Source organism: Hetaerina americana, unplaced genomic scaffold (assembly GCF_022747635.1).
Source record: "Hetaerina americana unplaced genomic scaffold, ioHetAmer1.1.p SCAF_5, whole genome shotgun sequence".
Taxonomy (NCBI): Eukaryota; Metazoa; Arthropoda; class Insecta; order Odonata; family Calopterygidae; genus Hetaerina; species Hetaerina americana.
Genome location: NW_027287095.1, coordinates 66,609,928 through 66,626,444, shown reverse-complemented (window position 1 = coordinate 66,626,444; position 16,517 = coordinate 66,609,928). Strand labels below are relative to the sequence as shown.

General features: G+C 37.7%; 1 protein-coding gene across 1 annotated transcript; it reads left to right on the top strand.

Annotated features, from left to right (window-relative positions):
- Nucleotides 1-10,721: 10,721 nt before the first annotated feature.
- LOC139694370 (DNA repair-scaffolding protein-like) lies at nt 10,722-13,773 on the top strand. Its single transcript, XM_071592875.1, has 3 exons — nt 10,722-10,823; nt 11,158-11,387; nt 13,542-13,773. The coding sequence occupies exons 1-3, from the start codon at nt 10,739-10,741 to the stop codon at nt 13,737-13,739; spliced, it is 513 nt and encodes a 170-aa protein (XP_071448976.1). The 5' UTR covers nt 10,722-10,738; the 3' UTR covers nt 13,740-13,773.
- Nucleotides 13,774-16,517: the final 2,744 nt, after the last annotated feature.

Genomic DNA, 16,517 nt, shown 5'->3' with positions numbered 1-16,517 from the left:
GATTCTTGTATTAATCTTGACAAGGAGTGTCCATTCAGATTAGAATTGGGTGGATTTGAATTCCTCAGCAAAGTTATGCCATCTTTAATCAGAAACTCTAATGGGCAAGAAAAGAAAGAACATTTGGAGCCTCACTTGCTTTCAACTCAATTACCTGCTGCATATGTTGGCAACACCAAACAAGTTGAGAATGAGCAGAAAAAGCAGGGAACCATTTCTCAAGTCGTTGCAGCCCACTCGCAGAGAGATGGAAATGCTGTTTGTGGGGCATCTCTAATTGCAGTTGTGCAAAGAGTCTTCTGCTATCGGTAAATACCTCTTGGTTTTTTTGAAGTAAAGATTGGTGTTCTTGCATTTCCTATGTACGAGGGTCATCCGGAAAGTAGTACCCGTTCGTGCCGCATGAAGTGCTGACGACGCGAGTAGCCGCTGGACGAGGTCAGATAGCTTCAGTGGCTTGTCTGCCTTCTCTGAGCCAAGTTGCGTGACGCTAGCATTGCCTGTGTTGTTTCTGTGATTGTTTACAATGTTTAAAAAAATTGAGAACGCCGCCAGTTGTGAAGTGAGGGCAGTGATTAAATTCCTCAATGCAAGAAACGTTCGCCCATGTGATATTCATCGCCAATTAAAGGAGGTGTATGGAGACAATGTAATGGACGAGTCGTCTGTTCGGCGGTGGTGTCGCAACTTCAACATGGGGAGGGGGAACACACACGACGATGAGCGTTCGGAGAGACCGTCTGTCATTACAGACCAACTGGTGAGCTCAGTTGACGAATTCGTGAGGAACGATCGGCGCGTCACAATTGATGACATCTGTGAGCATTTTCCCAATGTTTCTCGAACAATTGTTCATGAAATTGTTAAACACCATCTGCATTATGCAAAAATTTGTGCAAGATGGGTCCCTCGCGTATCTCAATGAGCTGGCGGCGAAGGACTATGCAGCAGGAATACAGAAACTTGTCACACGTTATGACAAATGCCTTAATTTGCTTGGAGATTATGTTGAGAAGTAGTTTAAAGTATCCTCTTTCAAATAAAATTTTTTATGTTTGTTAATATTTACTTTTGTGTCTTTATTTCACGAACGGGTACAACTTTCCGGATGACCCTCGTATTTACAAAAGAGAATTCCCTTTATGCTGTTTTGAATGTTTATTTTAAGAAACAACAATCAAACAAAAGACAAGCAGCTAATGAATCCTCACCTATAAAGCATATTTTCATTTACCTTTTCTACCAAAACCTGAAGTTTGTCATTTGATGTTGTAAGTTTTATGTTTTTTTGTGAATGTCGTTGGAATTCGCTTGTACCTTATGTATTAGCCCTGGTTTTTCAGCAAGGAGAGTTAGGATCATGATGCCCATTATACTGTAATCCTCTTTTTGTCATTTGAAGCAAAGAATTAATGCCAACATAGATGGCAATGCCACTTCATCTACCTGAAGGTTGGTTTAATAGGTGAGGGTAAAGTTTATCCAGTACGAAACCCAACAGCACGTGAAATTCACTAATCAGGTGAGGGAGGCCAGTTTCTTTCCCTGTGCCAGTGATGGTTTCCCAGGAAGATATTGTATTCAAGGGGATTGAGATGGTGCGGGGGGTAACGTACTGGCTGCCCACCCTGAGGGCGCGGGTTCAAATTCCGGCAGTGTTGAATATTTTTCAGAGGTATCTCGATCCCTACTTGAGGTGCTTTGTGGAGGGCACTTTGAGTGAGTGCGCCATCCGTCGGATGGGACGTTAAACTGCGGACCCCTTGGCGCCTTTCGTAAAGAGTAGGCTAATGCCGACGCGGGGTTTCTCTCCACCCTTCATCCTTTCCTGTCCATCCCCTATGGTGCAAATGGCCTTAGCTGTCGGTCGCCTCCCCTAAAAACTACTACTACTATTGTATCCAAAAAAATTACTCAGGTTGGGTGAAGCTGAGGGTGCCCTGAGGTGTCTCCAGGGATTGAACCAGGGCCCTCCGTGCAGTAGTCAAATGCTCTACCCCCTGGACTACTCTGTCCCCATAGATTTCAAACTCTTAATAAAGCTCATTAGGCTATGGACATTTTTTAATGTGTATTTTCATGGAGAGAGACTTAAAGTATCAATTGTGAAATAAATGATGATGTATGGTTACCAGCGCAAATCTACTAAATTTCTGCTAGCATTTGATAATGTTCCTTGTGCAATATTAGTAACAGTGAAAATATGTTAAATGGTATTTATAAAATTTGGATACCTAGATACTGAAAGAACTTACATTTTGTGATCCTACTACCTTCTCTACTGTTAGTAACTCATTGTTATATCAGAAAAATTAACTGGAGAAAAAGGAAGAGATACACATTATTTTCAAGTAGAGGGCATTTGTTACTTGAACATATGTTTAAATGTTGATTTTAAGTGATTGTAGAATGAAAGCATCCCTTAGCTAATATATTATGGTATATCACTGGTGTAGTAATGTAATAAAACACTTATGCACTTCCAGACCTCTTCTCAATTGACTCTAATTATCTTTCCTTAAAATTCACTTACTTCCTGGTACCTACAGTACATATTCATAGGCATTGAATGCCTATTAACAAAAAAATGTTGGGCAACTGTTGAAAAATATAAGACTTCAAGTATTTTATCTTGGTAGTATAGTTTAGCAGGCCTGGTATTATTATGTTTTTCTAAATATTCCTGCTGACACAAGTAGTCCCTTTTTCACCCCTAAATCTTGCATATTTATTGATCCAGTTCAATCTTCAGATTTTAAAAAGATTACTTGAATAATAATGGAATTAAAAGGTACTTGCAGCATATCCCTGTTAGACTCCCTTTAATATGTCACTGTGGTGGACTAATTGCTCTTCCATTACTTCTTTGTCTTTGGAAAATAGTAAATCTAGTACAGTAGTTCTTTATGTATTAATGCATCAATGCATCTCTTGGTCTATTTCTTTTAGGGCTGCACAACAATCATCTGGATCAGCTAAAAGAAGCCTCTCTTTGGCAAAAAGCATATCCAAAAGATGGTCTGCTTTACTCCAGGATGCTGCTGGAGAATTTTGTGAGGTAGAATTTGAATCTCAGCCGGAAAAGATGTCGCTGGATAATCCAGATGCCAGAGGAAAGAGTTGTGAGGGACCCTGGTGGGGCATTACTTATGCTGGGAAAATGCTATGTGAGGGAGCAGTGTTGTGCATAAGTGGCCTCAGAATTTTGAAGAGATCTGAGGGAAACAGGTAAAGCTAGCTCCTCCTCTTACTATTTTTTGTGATTATAGAATTAAGTTAATATAACCCTCTGCATGGACCACAATTTTGATTTGTTGGCAGGGCTTGTGCATTATGATGACCTCTGAAGCTACACTGGTAGGAGCAATGAGAATTACTTCTGTTATGGTCATTTATGCAAGATAGATCAAATGGTAGGAGGCAGACAAAAGGTAGTGCCTATGGTGTTTTTCTGTAATGTGGAGACTGTAAAATCATCAGACCATAGTATGGCAGCTATTTGAGTGATTGTGTCGCATTAAAAACACTTGAGGAAGGAAACAGGAAGTCACATAAATAATTATCACATGAAATGATGATTGATAAAATTATTCGAATTAGTACTACAGCTTCAGGTCTCAGAGCCATGTGCAATGCTCAGCAGTGGGAGATGCAAGGTTTTTGCAATCATTATTTCATGAAATCTTTGCAAAATGAAATTGAAAGCAGTTGTACGAAAGACTTATGAGGGCAAAACATGTAAAAAGACTTTAAATAAATGGAATGATGTTGAGTACAAGGAATTAGGAAATACAAAGTAGGAGATGGAGGAAGAGAGTATTGATATTTTAGGGCCATGTGAGCTGAGATAGAAAGATCAACGGAATGAATAGAGTAATATGTAGCAGAAGGAAGGAGAGGCATTGATGGATGGAGTATTGAAGAGAAAGATAGGAAGAAGCATAGCATAGATAGAGGAAGCAAGTAATAGAATATTATAAGTACAGGTAAAAGCTGAACCAATGAACTTGGTCATTCTTCAGGTCTACATGTTAGTGGGGTAACATAGATAGGAAGAAGTTGACAGGGTATACAAGTACAATCAGTTAGGGGATATATTTGCTATTGTTCCTGGGGGGTAACATTTTTTTGGTAATGTGGGATTGGAATACGATGGTAGGTGAAGGAAGAGATGGTAGTGATATAGGGGACTACAGGTTAGGAACAAGAAATGACTGTGGGGAGAAAGTAATAGCTCCGTAGAGACAAGGCTCAGTCATAACGAACATTTTGTTTAAACTCAACAATAATCAAGGTATACATGGAAAATGCCCGTGAATTCAGGAAGATATAAAATAGACCAAATTAGGGTAAGGCACGGATTTTGGAAGAGTGATTAATTTTTATAGTTACCAGATTCCGATCATAAATGAGTAGTAATGAAGGATAATACCAGATTCAAGAGGAAACAATAGGGAAAAAGAATGAGGAAAGGGAATGTAGAACTATGTATTAGGATAAGAAAGGTACAATCAGTCTGTAGAGAAAATTAATTGAGGATACAGTAGAAGACAAATGGAAACATCAAAAAGGTACTGCCAATGAAACAATAAGAACAGTGAATTGGAAAAATGACAAGGAAACCATGGTTTGCTCCTAAAATGGTTAGAAAGATAAGATGAGAGAAGGAAATGGAAGAATGTAAACAGAGCAAGGTATAAGAGAGTACTAAGAGTTGTACAATAAACTTGAGCAAGAAACTAATGAGGCAAAAGAAGTGTGATGGACAAAGAAAGGTTGAAATTACTGTGCTGTATAAGAATGTGAAAGCATTGACTGGAAGTAAAAAGGGAAAATTGTTGCAAACCATCAAAGATAAAATCAGGAAAAATATTATTTGAACACAAGTAGATTCAAGGAAGATGGAAAGAATATATGTATTCCCTTGCCAATGGTAACCAGATCTGGAGCCCACTACTCTTCAGATTCAATCTTGGAGTATAACAAAAATAAAGCATGTATTCAACAGGATTAGTCTACACTCACCAAAGCTCCTACTTGTAATGAAAGTAACTCAGCCATGAAACAACAGCTGCAATTGGCTCTAATTTACTAGCCCTAACCCAGACATTATCTTGGGAAAGTATTTGGCCTACCGAGATTGTAACATTGGATGATGCTGGAATGATTGAATTACTATTGAAGTGATTCTATGAAGAGTAGGAGAAATCAAGAAGTGTAGTAAAAACTCTGAACAGATGATGGGACAAATAACTTTTAAGGAACATTTTTAAGGATAATGGCCTGATGTAGACAGTAATTGAGGGAAAACTGAACAGGAGGAATTGGGAATACTTTGGTGGCCTTTCTCAGTAGTAATTGCAAGATGTTTACAAATATATGCATTACATAAACAATTTTAATGATTTTATGAATACAAGGTCTGTACAATAAGTATCATGACTGGTTCGCTGCAGCCTCAATGGAGCGGTGGATGGGGGTCCGACCGCTCGGCTCGGTAGAGTGGTCCCCCACCACTCAGGCGCACTTTAGTTCAGTCACCTCTGGGCATGCATTGATACAGGAGGTGGATTTTTGTGACGTGTGATTGTTTGTGGTGTCGTGGCACTTGCATGGAGTGCACCGTTGAGCAATGCTACGCTGTTAAGTTTTGTGTTAAACTCAGGAAATCTGCTCAGAGACCCTTGAACTCATTAAACAGGCTTATGGGGATGATGTCTTAAGCTACACAATAGTTTTTGAGTTGCACAAAATGTTTAAGGAAGGCCGGGAGCTTGTCGAAGACGAGTACCGCATTGGACGCCTGACAACTGCTCGAACCGATGCTCAGGTGGCCAAAATGAAAAACATTTTGGACTCTGACAGACATTTAACCATTGCCCTTATCAGTGAGGAGACTGGCCTTTCAGTCGGAACCGTCCAAACCATTGTAACAGAGGATCTTGTGGTGAGTAAAGTGTGTGTGAAGCTGGTGCTGCAAGTCTTGAGTGAGGAACAAAAACTGTTGTGGGTGGAAATTTTGCAAGAAATTTTGGACTGCATCCAGGAAGAAGAAGATTTTCTCAAAAACTTTATTACCTCAAAGGATAGCTCAAAAGAAGCTCAAAGGATATCGGTTCGATTCCATCAAGGCGGTTCAAGCAGCGAAGGCAAAGGCTCTCAACAGTATTCCGGAAACCGACTTCCAGTGGGATTTTGACGAGTGGCAGATGCGCCGAACTGAGTGTACCAATGCAGGAGGAATGTATTTGAAGATTATTAAGTAATTGCAATGATAACTGCAATAAATATTGGTTTTTGGAACCGGTCCCGATACTTATTGTACGGACCCTGCATATTATTGATGATTTTTTTCATATCTTTGATAATCAAAGTTTAACAACCTACTGAATTTTAATTTACTTTCTCATCTTCCCTGCAATTCAAATATGATTCATGGAATCCAGTTAGTTAAAAACGATTGAAAGCACAAGAGAAAGTTCAGATAATTTAAAAAAATATCAATACGTATTTAAATGGAAGGTGTATCAGTTTTCAAGGTTTTTGGAGAGTTTTGGGGATCCTGCAAATTTATTTGAGATAATATGAGAAAAATGAATAATATCAGAGGTGAAGGATAGGTCAAAAGTTGTCTCGATCTGTAGATTTTTATGGAGATTCTAAAAGTAAAATCACTTTTCCCTCTATCCATCAACTGAAATAACATTTTTATGCTAGTTAGGTTGAGGTACTTTTTGGATAAACACATATTAACCACCACTGCATTTTTAATCCTCAACTTACATTACACATCATAACACCATGCACCTAGTCACCTGAATGCCACTTGGTGACCCAATTCCCCCAACCCAGTTTCTGCCCATTTTCCCCCCCACACTTCAATATGTTTCTTGGTTATGAATCATTCATTTTGTAAAATAACAGTGGAAAAATCTTTCTTTTTCAACGTTGAGTTCTCTTATGGAGACAGTTATTGATCATAATCTTTTTACTGGTCATTGTGGTAAAAAGAATGTGAATAAATCAAATTGAAATTTGTGAAATTGACAAATTTGTGTACACAATTTTAGAGTAGAATATCATGCCAACCATGATGCTATAAGACAGGGAAAATATTATACTTGGAAGAACATTTTAGCTAGAGTTTCTAAGATTTTATAAATGTGGAAACTTTTCCTAGGGTTGTGGTAAAACTAGGTCAGAAATTTAGTATAATAATTTTAATATTCAATGAACATAAAGCTTGTGAAATGATGCAGTGAGCAACTTAGAGACTTTCTCTTACCAGTTGACTTTCCAATTTCCAGGCCCAGAGGTTTATCCGCAATAATCAATGCCATTCATAATGAACGAAAGGCCTCTGCTGCTGAAGATGGAGTTGCTAATTGCTGCGATGAAAGAATTCAGAATGGGCAGCTGTTTTTGTATACATTTTCTTACCAGAAGGGTGGGTCTCTTGAGACACTGAATGAGACTGCATTTCAACTTCCCACTTGGTCACAACCTTTGGTTCAAACCCTCTATGATGTTTTACATGAATGGAAAAGAAAGGTAAATCACCATGTTGCAAGCAACCTACAAGTAGTTGAGCATTTTGTGGGGGTGAAAAACATATTGGGTATAGGAAATAACTTATCTATCCATCCCAAAGAGATTGAAATAATTTCATATTTTTAATTGCAATGATTTAATAATTTTGTATGCAGTCAAAATGTACATTATAATGGCGTACCTTGTCTGAAAGTCACTTGAGCGGTCATAATGCTATGTATTTCTGAAAGACAAGTATCTGCCTGACATGGAGTGTAAAAATAATAAACGTTTTCATCTTTCTCCAATTCTCAGAGCATTGGAGACTGGCTACGTAATTTTTGAAAAGATTGTGCATATTTATTACTTTAAAGTCCCTGAGTAAACCGAGTGATGGAATTGATTCAGTGCATAAAAATAGCTATTTATATGCTTTGTAAGTACATTTTTCTCTCCCTTACCCATTACTTATATTCAGAGTTCCTAATTAGTTATCTGTTTCTCAGAACAATGTATTTTCACCCATCACAAATGCTCTGTAGTAAATGTGATGCTTTTACAGCATTTAAAATCAAGTTTAATCAAATTGAATGAGAAGTTGCATTTCAACCTTTTTCAGGACTCTGCATCCAGGTCAAGTGAGGGGCATAGAGTCACTGTCTTGGTTAAGGCTCTTTTTGGCCTGAAATCAAGTCAGGATTGCCCATGGCGTTTGTTTGTCTCAGATCCATCCTTATGTGCCCTGAATTGCAAGCAGGAAATCCCCCCTCTTTGGATGCCAGTCTCCATTAAACCAACTTGCTATGTCTCCCCCCTCTTGTCTTCCATGCCTTTCCACCCTTTCTCTTCTGCTTCAGTTCCTGTCCTTTGTCTTCAAGATGCTGAGTTGTGTGGTGGTAAGTATTTTACATCTTATCAAAATAAGTATTCTTTCCACTTTCTAAATATGACAGTAAAAATACTTGAATTTTTACTAAACCTACCTTAAATGGTACCAGTTATAATATAAAATAAATAATCCATGCATTATATAGTTAATTGGTGGATTATTTTTACTGTTCTTTACCAGTCTATAAAACATCGGCAATAATTTTTCAAAGTTTAAATTTGCTTTCCTAATCTTATTTAACACTGGTAGGAAAAGGATAATAGTTCACATTGCACACTTCTACTTCTTTATTCAACTGTCAAAAGAAGTCAAAGTAAATAATTTGATTAGAATTAAAATGGTGATTGTTAAAAACATTGATGAATCAGCAAACAGTTGATTTTGGCATTTCATATTATTTTTTGTTTATCCTTCTTTATGGAGGTACGTATCTATGTGCAGATATTTTTTATGGTTTTGCTAATTTCACTAAGTTCTGTCATTTTCTAATATTCATGGATATTGATGAACCATCAATTTTAAAATAACAGAAATTTCTCAGTTCATTGTTGTATTTATGAGTGATAATCATTAGATTTCTTGATGATTTGCCTCAAGTCACATTGGGACTGATTGATGGCATTATTGTGGTGTTCATCTATGCCAAATTATGATTTTGATGCAGTCTCACTGCATAATACCTCAAGAGCAAATAGCAAAAGCAATTTTGGATGGATGCTCATGATAATGTGTAATAGTACAAATAAGAATGCTGCTTAAAACTGAAATATTTTATCTAGTTAAATTGATATCCCTCTGATTCTTGAAGGTGATCCAAATTCGGTGTGTTGAGATCCTTCTCCCATTAACCGACAAAATATGCATAAGATGCTTGAAAATGGTAAAAGCAGTCATCAGTATGGATGAATGTGTTTGTAATGGTGTGTCAGCGTTATTAGTTATTACTGCTGACTGCCATCACAAATTAAAATTTTTGTGAATTCAAAAAAGTGCCTGCTGCACTTTAAAGACATATTTACTATGCGAAAGAAAATCTGGAGAAATTTGAGTATCAATGAATTCAAGGATATACTTTTTGAACTATCATTACTGATAAAGAATGAAAACAAATTGTTTTACTATGTTATTCTTGAAAAAATAAATAATAATAAAATATAATATCACTTTTTCAAGCTTCTATTCGGAGAAAAATATGTGCATCTTCAAACTATATATCTCATTAAATAATCGTTATATTCAATGTCATCCATTAAATAGAGGTTCATTATGGCATTTGTTCAAATGGGTATGGTATAAGTAATATTTCATACATTGTCAAGCAGTTTGAAAAATCCCATGAGTTGTTCACCTGGTGGAAACTTAAATCATGTAAGAATGAATCATGGCTGAAGTACGAGGGTCATCCGGAAAGTAGTACCCGTTCGTGAAATAAAGACACAAAAGTAAATATTAACAAACATAAAAAATTTTATTTGAAAGAGGATACTTTAAACTACTTCTCAACATAATCTCCAAGCAAATTAAGGCATTTGTCATAACGTGTGACAAGTTTCTGTATTCCTGCTGCATAGTCCTTCGCCGCCAGCTCATTGAGATACGCGAGGGACCCATCTTGCACAAATTTTTGCATAATGCAGATGGTGTTTAACAATTTCATGAACAATTGTTCGAGAAACATTGGGAAAATGCTCACAGATGTCATCAATTGTGACGCGCCGATCGTTCCTCACGAATTCGTCAACTGAGCTCACCAGTTGGTCTGTAATGACAGACGGTCTCCCCGAACGCTCATCGTCGTGTGTGTTCCCCCTCCCCATGTTGAAGTTGCGACACCACCGCCGAACAGACGACTCGTCCATTACATTGTCTCCATACACCTCCTTTAATTGGCGATGAATATCACATGGGCGAACGTTTCTTGCATTGAGGAATTTAAGCACTGCCCTCACTTCACAACTGGCGGCGTTCTCAATTTTTTTAAACATTGTAAACAATCACAGAAACAACACAGGCAATGCTAGCGTCACGCAACTTGGCTCAGAGAAGGCAGACAAGCCACTGAAGCTATCTGACCTCGTCCAGCGGCTACTCGCGTCGTCAGCACTTCATGCGGCACGAACGGGTACTACTTTCCGGATGACCCTCGTATTTACATGCACATTTGCCTATGGAAATTTAACTTCTTTATATCTCTGAAGGCATGTACAAAATAAATTGATTTCATTTCTAGGTGAATTGATTTGTGATAGATTCAGCCATGTCCATGCAGATGGAGGGCAGAGCTCACATCCATCTTGGATGGCTGCCCATGCTGAAGTCATGGCATTCATTCAATCTTCCCCCCTTCCTCGTGTCCCTCCACTGAAGGCTAACTCTATGCCTGGTGAAGTTGTCTCTGTTGTGGGTGAGTCTATGTTTTAATTTGCTGAGAATTGCAATGTATGCATCATCCAATTGCATACATTTCACATGACATGGAGGAATTAAATGATTTGCAGTTTGAAGAAATTCAATACTTTTTAATTCAAGAGCATATATTCAATTTTTGTTCTAAGTAGTAAATAACCTTCAATCTTTTGGTGCAGCAAATTGAGTGTTGAATCGTGTATCTACTTAATGCAAGTTATTTAAAAAAAAGTATTTTGGTATTTACTAGTGATAAAAATTGTTGCTGATGTTATTGCTGAATTAATTATATTTCTAAAATATTTACCAAAAATAATTGTTTGCAATCACAGGGAATGTCATTGGTGTGGATGAGGAAACTGCATACTCATGGCCTGCATGTAAATTTTGTGGAAATGATCACCTTGGCAAGGCTCAAAACCCCAGCACCAGTGAACAGCATCCATTTTACTACTGTTTCCAGTGTAAAACATCATTTGAAAAGCCTCTTGATAAGATGTCTTTGGATGCTTACATTGCTTGCAACTCCTTGCCTCCAGAATTCTGCCGGATCAAAGTAAAAGTGAGAGATAAGAGTTACTCCTCATTTTTAGTATCTGCTCTAGTGTTTATGTTTGGGAGACATCAATAAGAAATTTTGTGAGGAAAAATTTCAACATCATTACTTAATTATTGTTTATTTTTGTAGACTTTACTGGTCAAATCAAGCTTGAATCAGTAGAAAATTAAAATGCATTTGAAAAAGTTTGATTTGGTAAATAAAATGTGATGACTATTATGGAATCTACCCTAAATAGTTGATATTTTAAATTTTAAGTTACTACCAAAAATTAAACTATCATGCTTGGTAGCCTGTGACTACCCCAACTTGCCATTTGAAGGTGGCTGCTCATTTGGCCCCACCAAATGCCTTTCCATTTCATTTCACCGCAACATGCAAAATAACCTACTGCAGAAACTCTTATAGGGGTCAAACTGTGAGACATGTGTCATGTAATAATTATGTTACGGGTTCACTTAACTAACTACTTTGCGTGGATTGATCATTCTACAGTAAAAAATGTAAACATTTTAAAAACTTGTTGAAATGGAGGAATCATAATATGATGCATATTTCAATCTATGTTATTTATGATAAATGTAGCTAAGGGTTTGCATCATTTATTTGAAAAATGATTGCATCAGCACGAAGTTATGCCAAAGGGTTAAAATTGATTTTGCTAATTTGGAGCATAATTGAATTGAAATATGCATAAAATCTTTTATTTGTTGTCAAAATATTTCTGGCTGACTAAGGTACTCTTCAGATCCTAACACACCATTTTTATACATAAGATTTGGTGTTACCCTGGTGCATGATTACAATGAAGTCCTTGCAGGTTTTCCACTGGGTCAGGGTTTCAGTTGTCGACATTTTGATAACTAACTCCATCATTGTCCTCTATTTTCTGGAGCACAGGCTTTCATGCTTGGCTGAGGGCATATCCTGTATCTTGGCTGAAGTTGTTTTCCCACCAGATGCATTTATATTGCCTTCTTTGTCAAAAGGTCCCAGAAGTCGTCGGCTCTGCCAATAAGTTAAGTGTCACTAAAGAGAATCTAAATGGTTTTCTTCATGAGCCTCCTTTGGGTGATCTTCACTGAAGGACCTTTTCAGAGCCTGACAAATCTCTCTTGTTGTATCCATTTTGGTGGAACGTTGTCTTTAGGTGTTGGAGTTCAAAAGGTAGTTTGTATGGAAAAAAGTTTGGCAGATGAAGCTGTATAGGAGTGCTCTCTGCTGGGAGGAGTGGTGGTGATTCTGTCTTTCAGATAGAGGTCCATATGTGTCAGCTTCAGATGCATCAATTGTCTCAGCGTGCCATCTTCCTTGCAGTGAATCTAGGTGTCAAGGAAGGGTAGACTGTGGTTTTGTTCTGTCTCCATGATGAACTTGATGTTCGGGTGCTGTTGTTCATGTGGTTTAGGATCTTCAAGAGCATCTTTGTTCCTTGAGAATAGACAGTGAAGGTATTGTTGATATGGTGGTAGAAATGTTTTGGGTTCTGCTTCATGGAGGTGAAAGCCCTTTCCTCAGTCTTCAGTCAAGAAATTTAATAACTGTCAAGAGTGTTGAGATCTTGGTGATGCCATCTGTTTGTTTGAAGAAATTCCCCTTGTGCAGGAGATATGTTGACCTTCAGTGCATGGTGGAATAAGTTGGTGATATTTTTATTTAAGCGAACCCCCAGAAGTTGGACCCTTTCCTTCAGAGGGACCTGTGTTAACAAGGAAATGTCATCACAGCTGATTAAAATGTCTGTCAGGCCTAGTTGAACCTCATGGAGAATCATAATGAATGTGATGGAGTTTTTATATGTAGTTCATATCTTCCCATGGTCAACTGAGATGTAGGATACTCTCTCAGCCAAGCATGAAAGCCTGTGCTCCATATTGAAGTTTCACTAGTCTTTTCTTTACATCTTAAGATGCCTGTCAACAACTACCACCTCTTTTTATATGCTTCCTTACTTATTGGAGTTCTTATTTATAATGTCTTTACCGACTATGTTTCCTTCCTTCTTCTAAAACTCTTCATAAAAAGGTGAACCGGGAACAACTGTTCTGTCTGATTTACTTTATATATTAATATATTAGTTAATACTTTCATGCATATGATGCTAACATTCAAGAATATGTTGGTGTGTCAACTTTTTTCATTTAATCTGAATTACAGATGTGCCAGAAGTCAATAACAGATTTACTGCCTCAACAAGAAGGAAAACTGGGCTATGAACTAACATCAGTACTTGGAAAGTTAATTGGGCCACTTTTCTGTGTTTTGTCAAGCTCTTGCAAGAGCATCCAGAACCATCAAAAGAATGATGTTATGTTTGTATTAGAAGAACTTTCATGTTTTGCAAATAATCCATAAGGAAGAAATCAATTCTATATTTTCATAATCAAGTTTAAACTATAAAAATAAACTTTAATTTTTAATTTCTTTTTGTCGTGATTGGTTTCTCTTTCACAAATGCCATGAAATGTTTATAATTTAATTTTGTCAATGATGTATATATTTACTTAATGTAAAGTGGTTGTACGTTTTATAATAACAAAATTTATTTTTCTAAATAGTGTTGAGTAATAATTTAATATTGCAATCCTGTTATTTATGATCTCTAGTAGGCCGCATTTATTTTTGGGTATGTATTATTTTCTGATGACCAAATGATATCCAAAATGACATACGCATTCACTCTAAAATGATAATTTTTAAGTGGAAATTGAATTATTCAGTGAATTAATTTGGCTTCACCTTAATGTAACATACTTTTTTGAGAAAGATTAGAATACATTTCTTTTTGATTAGTGAAAAATAAATTCTACCAGATTGACTAATAGTAGTATGCAGTTCTTACACATTAATTAAACCAAATCATACAAAGGTGTTATAAATGTGGTGAATTTTATCAACTATGATGCTCAGACATAGCTAGACAAGGGTCATTCAAGAAGGAGGTTAATATTGGTGGCTTGCATACTTCATAGTACTATCACTACCCAAATTTTGATGTGACATGAGAAAATAAGACCATTCATGTGGTTGGCTCCAAATTATTATTTTTATTAATTTTCTTTAGCCTTTGTTAATTAATAACCAAAATTAGGAGTAAATCATCGGGGAATTGGTGCATGGTAGTTCCATGGATTGAGAGCTGGGTTACCATCCATATGGCATGGGTTCGATTCAGGTCATTCCCCTATTCTTCCCTGCCTCACCAAATCTCTGATTTTTTGGGTACCAGATATTCCTGGGAAACAACTGGTGGCATAGGGAAAGGAACTGGGCCTCCTACACTTATGTGTAAATTACACATGCCAAATTAGAAGTTAGCCTTAAGGGTGAATTCTATTAGGATCTGGGATTATATTATTGATATAAATGACGCATAAAAAGCAGTCTTTCTTCGTGCCTTACGAATGGATTTTCACAAAGTATTGGCCTCAAGCGTTCCAGGGGGTAGTGTTCGACTACTGACCGGAGGGCCCGGGTTCAATTTCTGGGCAAGCCTCTCTGAGCACCTGCAGATACACACAAGCTATGTGATTTTTTTTAGTACCAGATCTTCCTGGGAAACCATAACCGGCACAGGGAAAGGAAATGGCCCCCCTACCCTGATGTGTGATTTTCACATGCCTTTGGGCTTAGTACTGGGTGAACTCAATCATCACCTACCAAACTTACCTTAGGGTTGATTACTGTGATTATGGTTTTTTTTATTGGCCTCAACCATCTCTTAAAATGCATATGCTAAAAGTTTAGTTATCAATAACAAACATCCCCATCCTTGTCCAATGAATATTTAAAAATATTGCTATCATGGATATATCTTGAGAAAATATCCAAGTCGTATATTCCACCGTGGAAAAGTAAATTTTTTCTATCCTAATTTCATTTCTCTGTCTTCGCTCATTCCCCACCTGTCATCCAGAAGTTGTCTACTGGCACCACTACAATTAAATTTAATCAACTCACTGTTAAGTACAGCCAGTTCCATTTTCCTTGATTTAACCTGTTCAGAGAGCAACATTTTGCCATAGCAAATTTATCCCATTAAAAATGCATAACTTGGTATTGATTCACAAGTGTTATGCCAGAAACTACTCATGATTATGATTGTTTGCATGATAAGTGATCACAATTAAATGATCATGTATTCATGAATTATATCAGTCTAATGGAATAGTACACCTTGTTACATGAATATTTTTTCTTATTGAATAAATAACAAGCCAATTTTGAATGTAATAGCAAAAGAAGGAATTGAACGGATGTGAGAAATCTCTGTGCATATTCTGCAGTAGGTAAGTTTTCCCTTGTGAGTCAATGGGTCACATGTTTCGATACCATCTAGGATATTAATGTTATTTTTTTGACTCAAATTTCATTCCATGTTGGGACAATAACCTTCAAGGCACCTTTAAAATCGAGGAACTAACACTGCTATTGAAGCTGACTAAATGCTATTGGTTCAAATTTAGCAATGGATATGGATTTTATTCTTCCATGTAAAGGATGCATCCTAGATGAGTTTATCAAGCAAGTGGTAAACCCATAAACTTGGCGCTGGACTGAAGGGAGAAACACTATGATGAAAATAAAGAAAGGAAGACAGCTCGTGTGCGTAGCAATCTCGCAAGGCACCTTCTGGCGTTCTCAATGCTGGACTTCCCACCCAGCTCCCTCTCCCACTCTCTCTCTCACCACACGCTGCCGGCGTTACAGTGAAAGTGAGTTGGCCGCCCGTGCCCGTGGTGATGCGGGCTGCCTTCGCCCCGGGCGGAGGGAGGAGCAGCGGGAGAAAGACAGGCGATCGCGGAGTGAAGGGAGCGGGGAGTGTGGGATGGCACGTGTAATCGTGTGACCCAAATCACACGCAAGGCCGTTTGCTTCTTCGGGGCTTGGTGCGTCCACTTCCATTGGCCACCACAAGCGCGACCCATCACGCGCTGACGACGAAACGAGGATGTTTGTGTATGCGTACGTTTATCTGTGCGTGTGAGTTGCCGCCGCCCAGGCACTTTCACTCGTGCTGGAGGATGAAAAAAAAAGTGACACGGGGACGGCGAAGTGGCACCTTGGAGGATTCCCGACTCGTTCGCCTCCTCCCCCTTCCCTCTCCGAGTTTGTATTTCCGTGAATGCAATG

Excerpts from the sequence above, each read along its gene's own strand:
- LOC139694370 (XM_071592875.1), top strand. The coding sequence starts at position 10,739 with ATGGCATTCATTCAATCTTCCCCCCTTCCTCGTGTCCCTCCACTGAAG. Across the intron at positions 10,824-11,157 it reads TGAAGTTGTCTCTGTTGTGG|GGAATGTCATTGGTGTGGAT; the intron begins GTGAGTCTATGT and ends TTGCAATCACAG. Across the intron at positions 11,388-13,541 it reads TCTGCCGGATCAAAGTAAAA|ATGTGCCAGAAGTCAATAAC; the intron begins GTGAGAGATAAG and ends TCTGAATTACAG.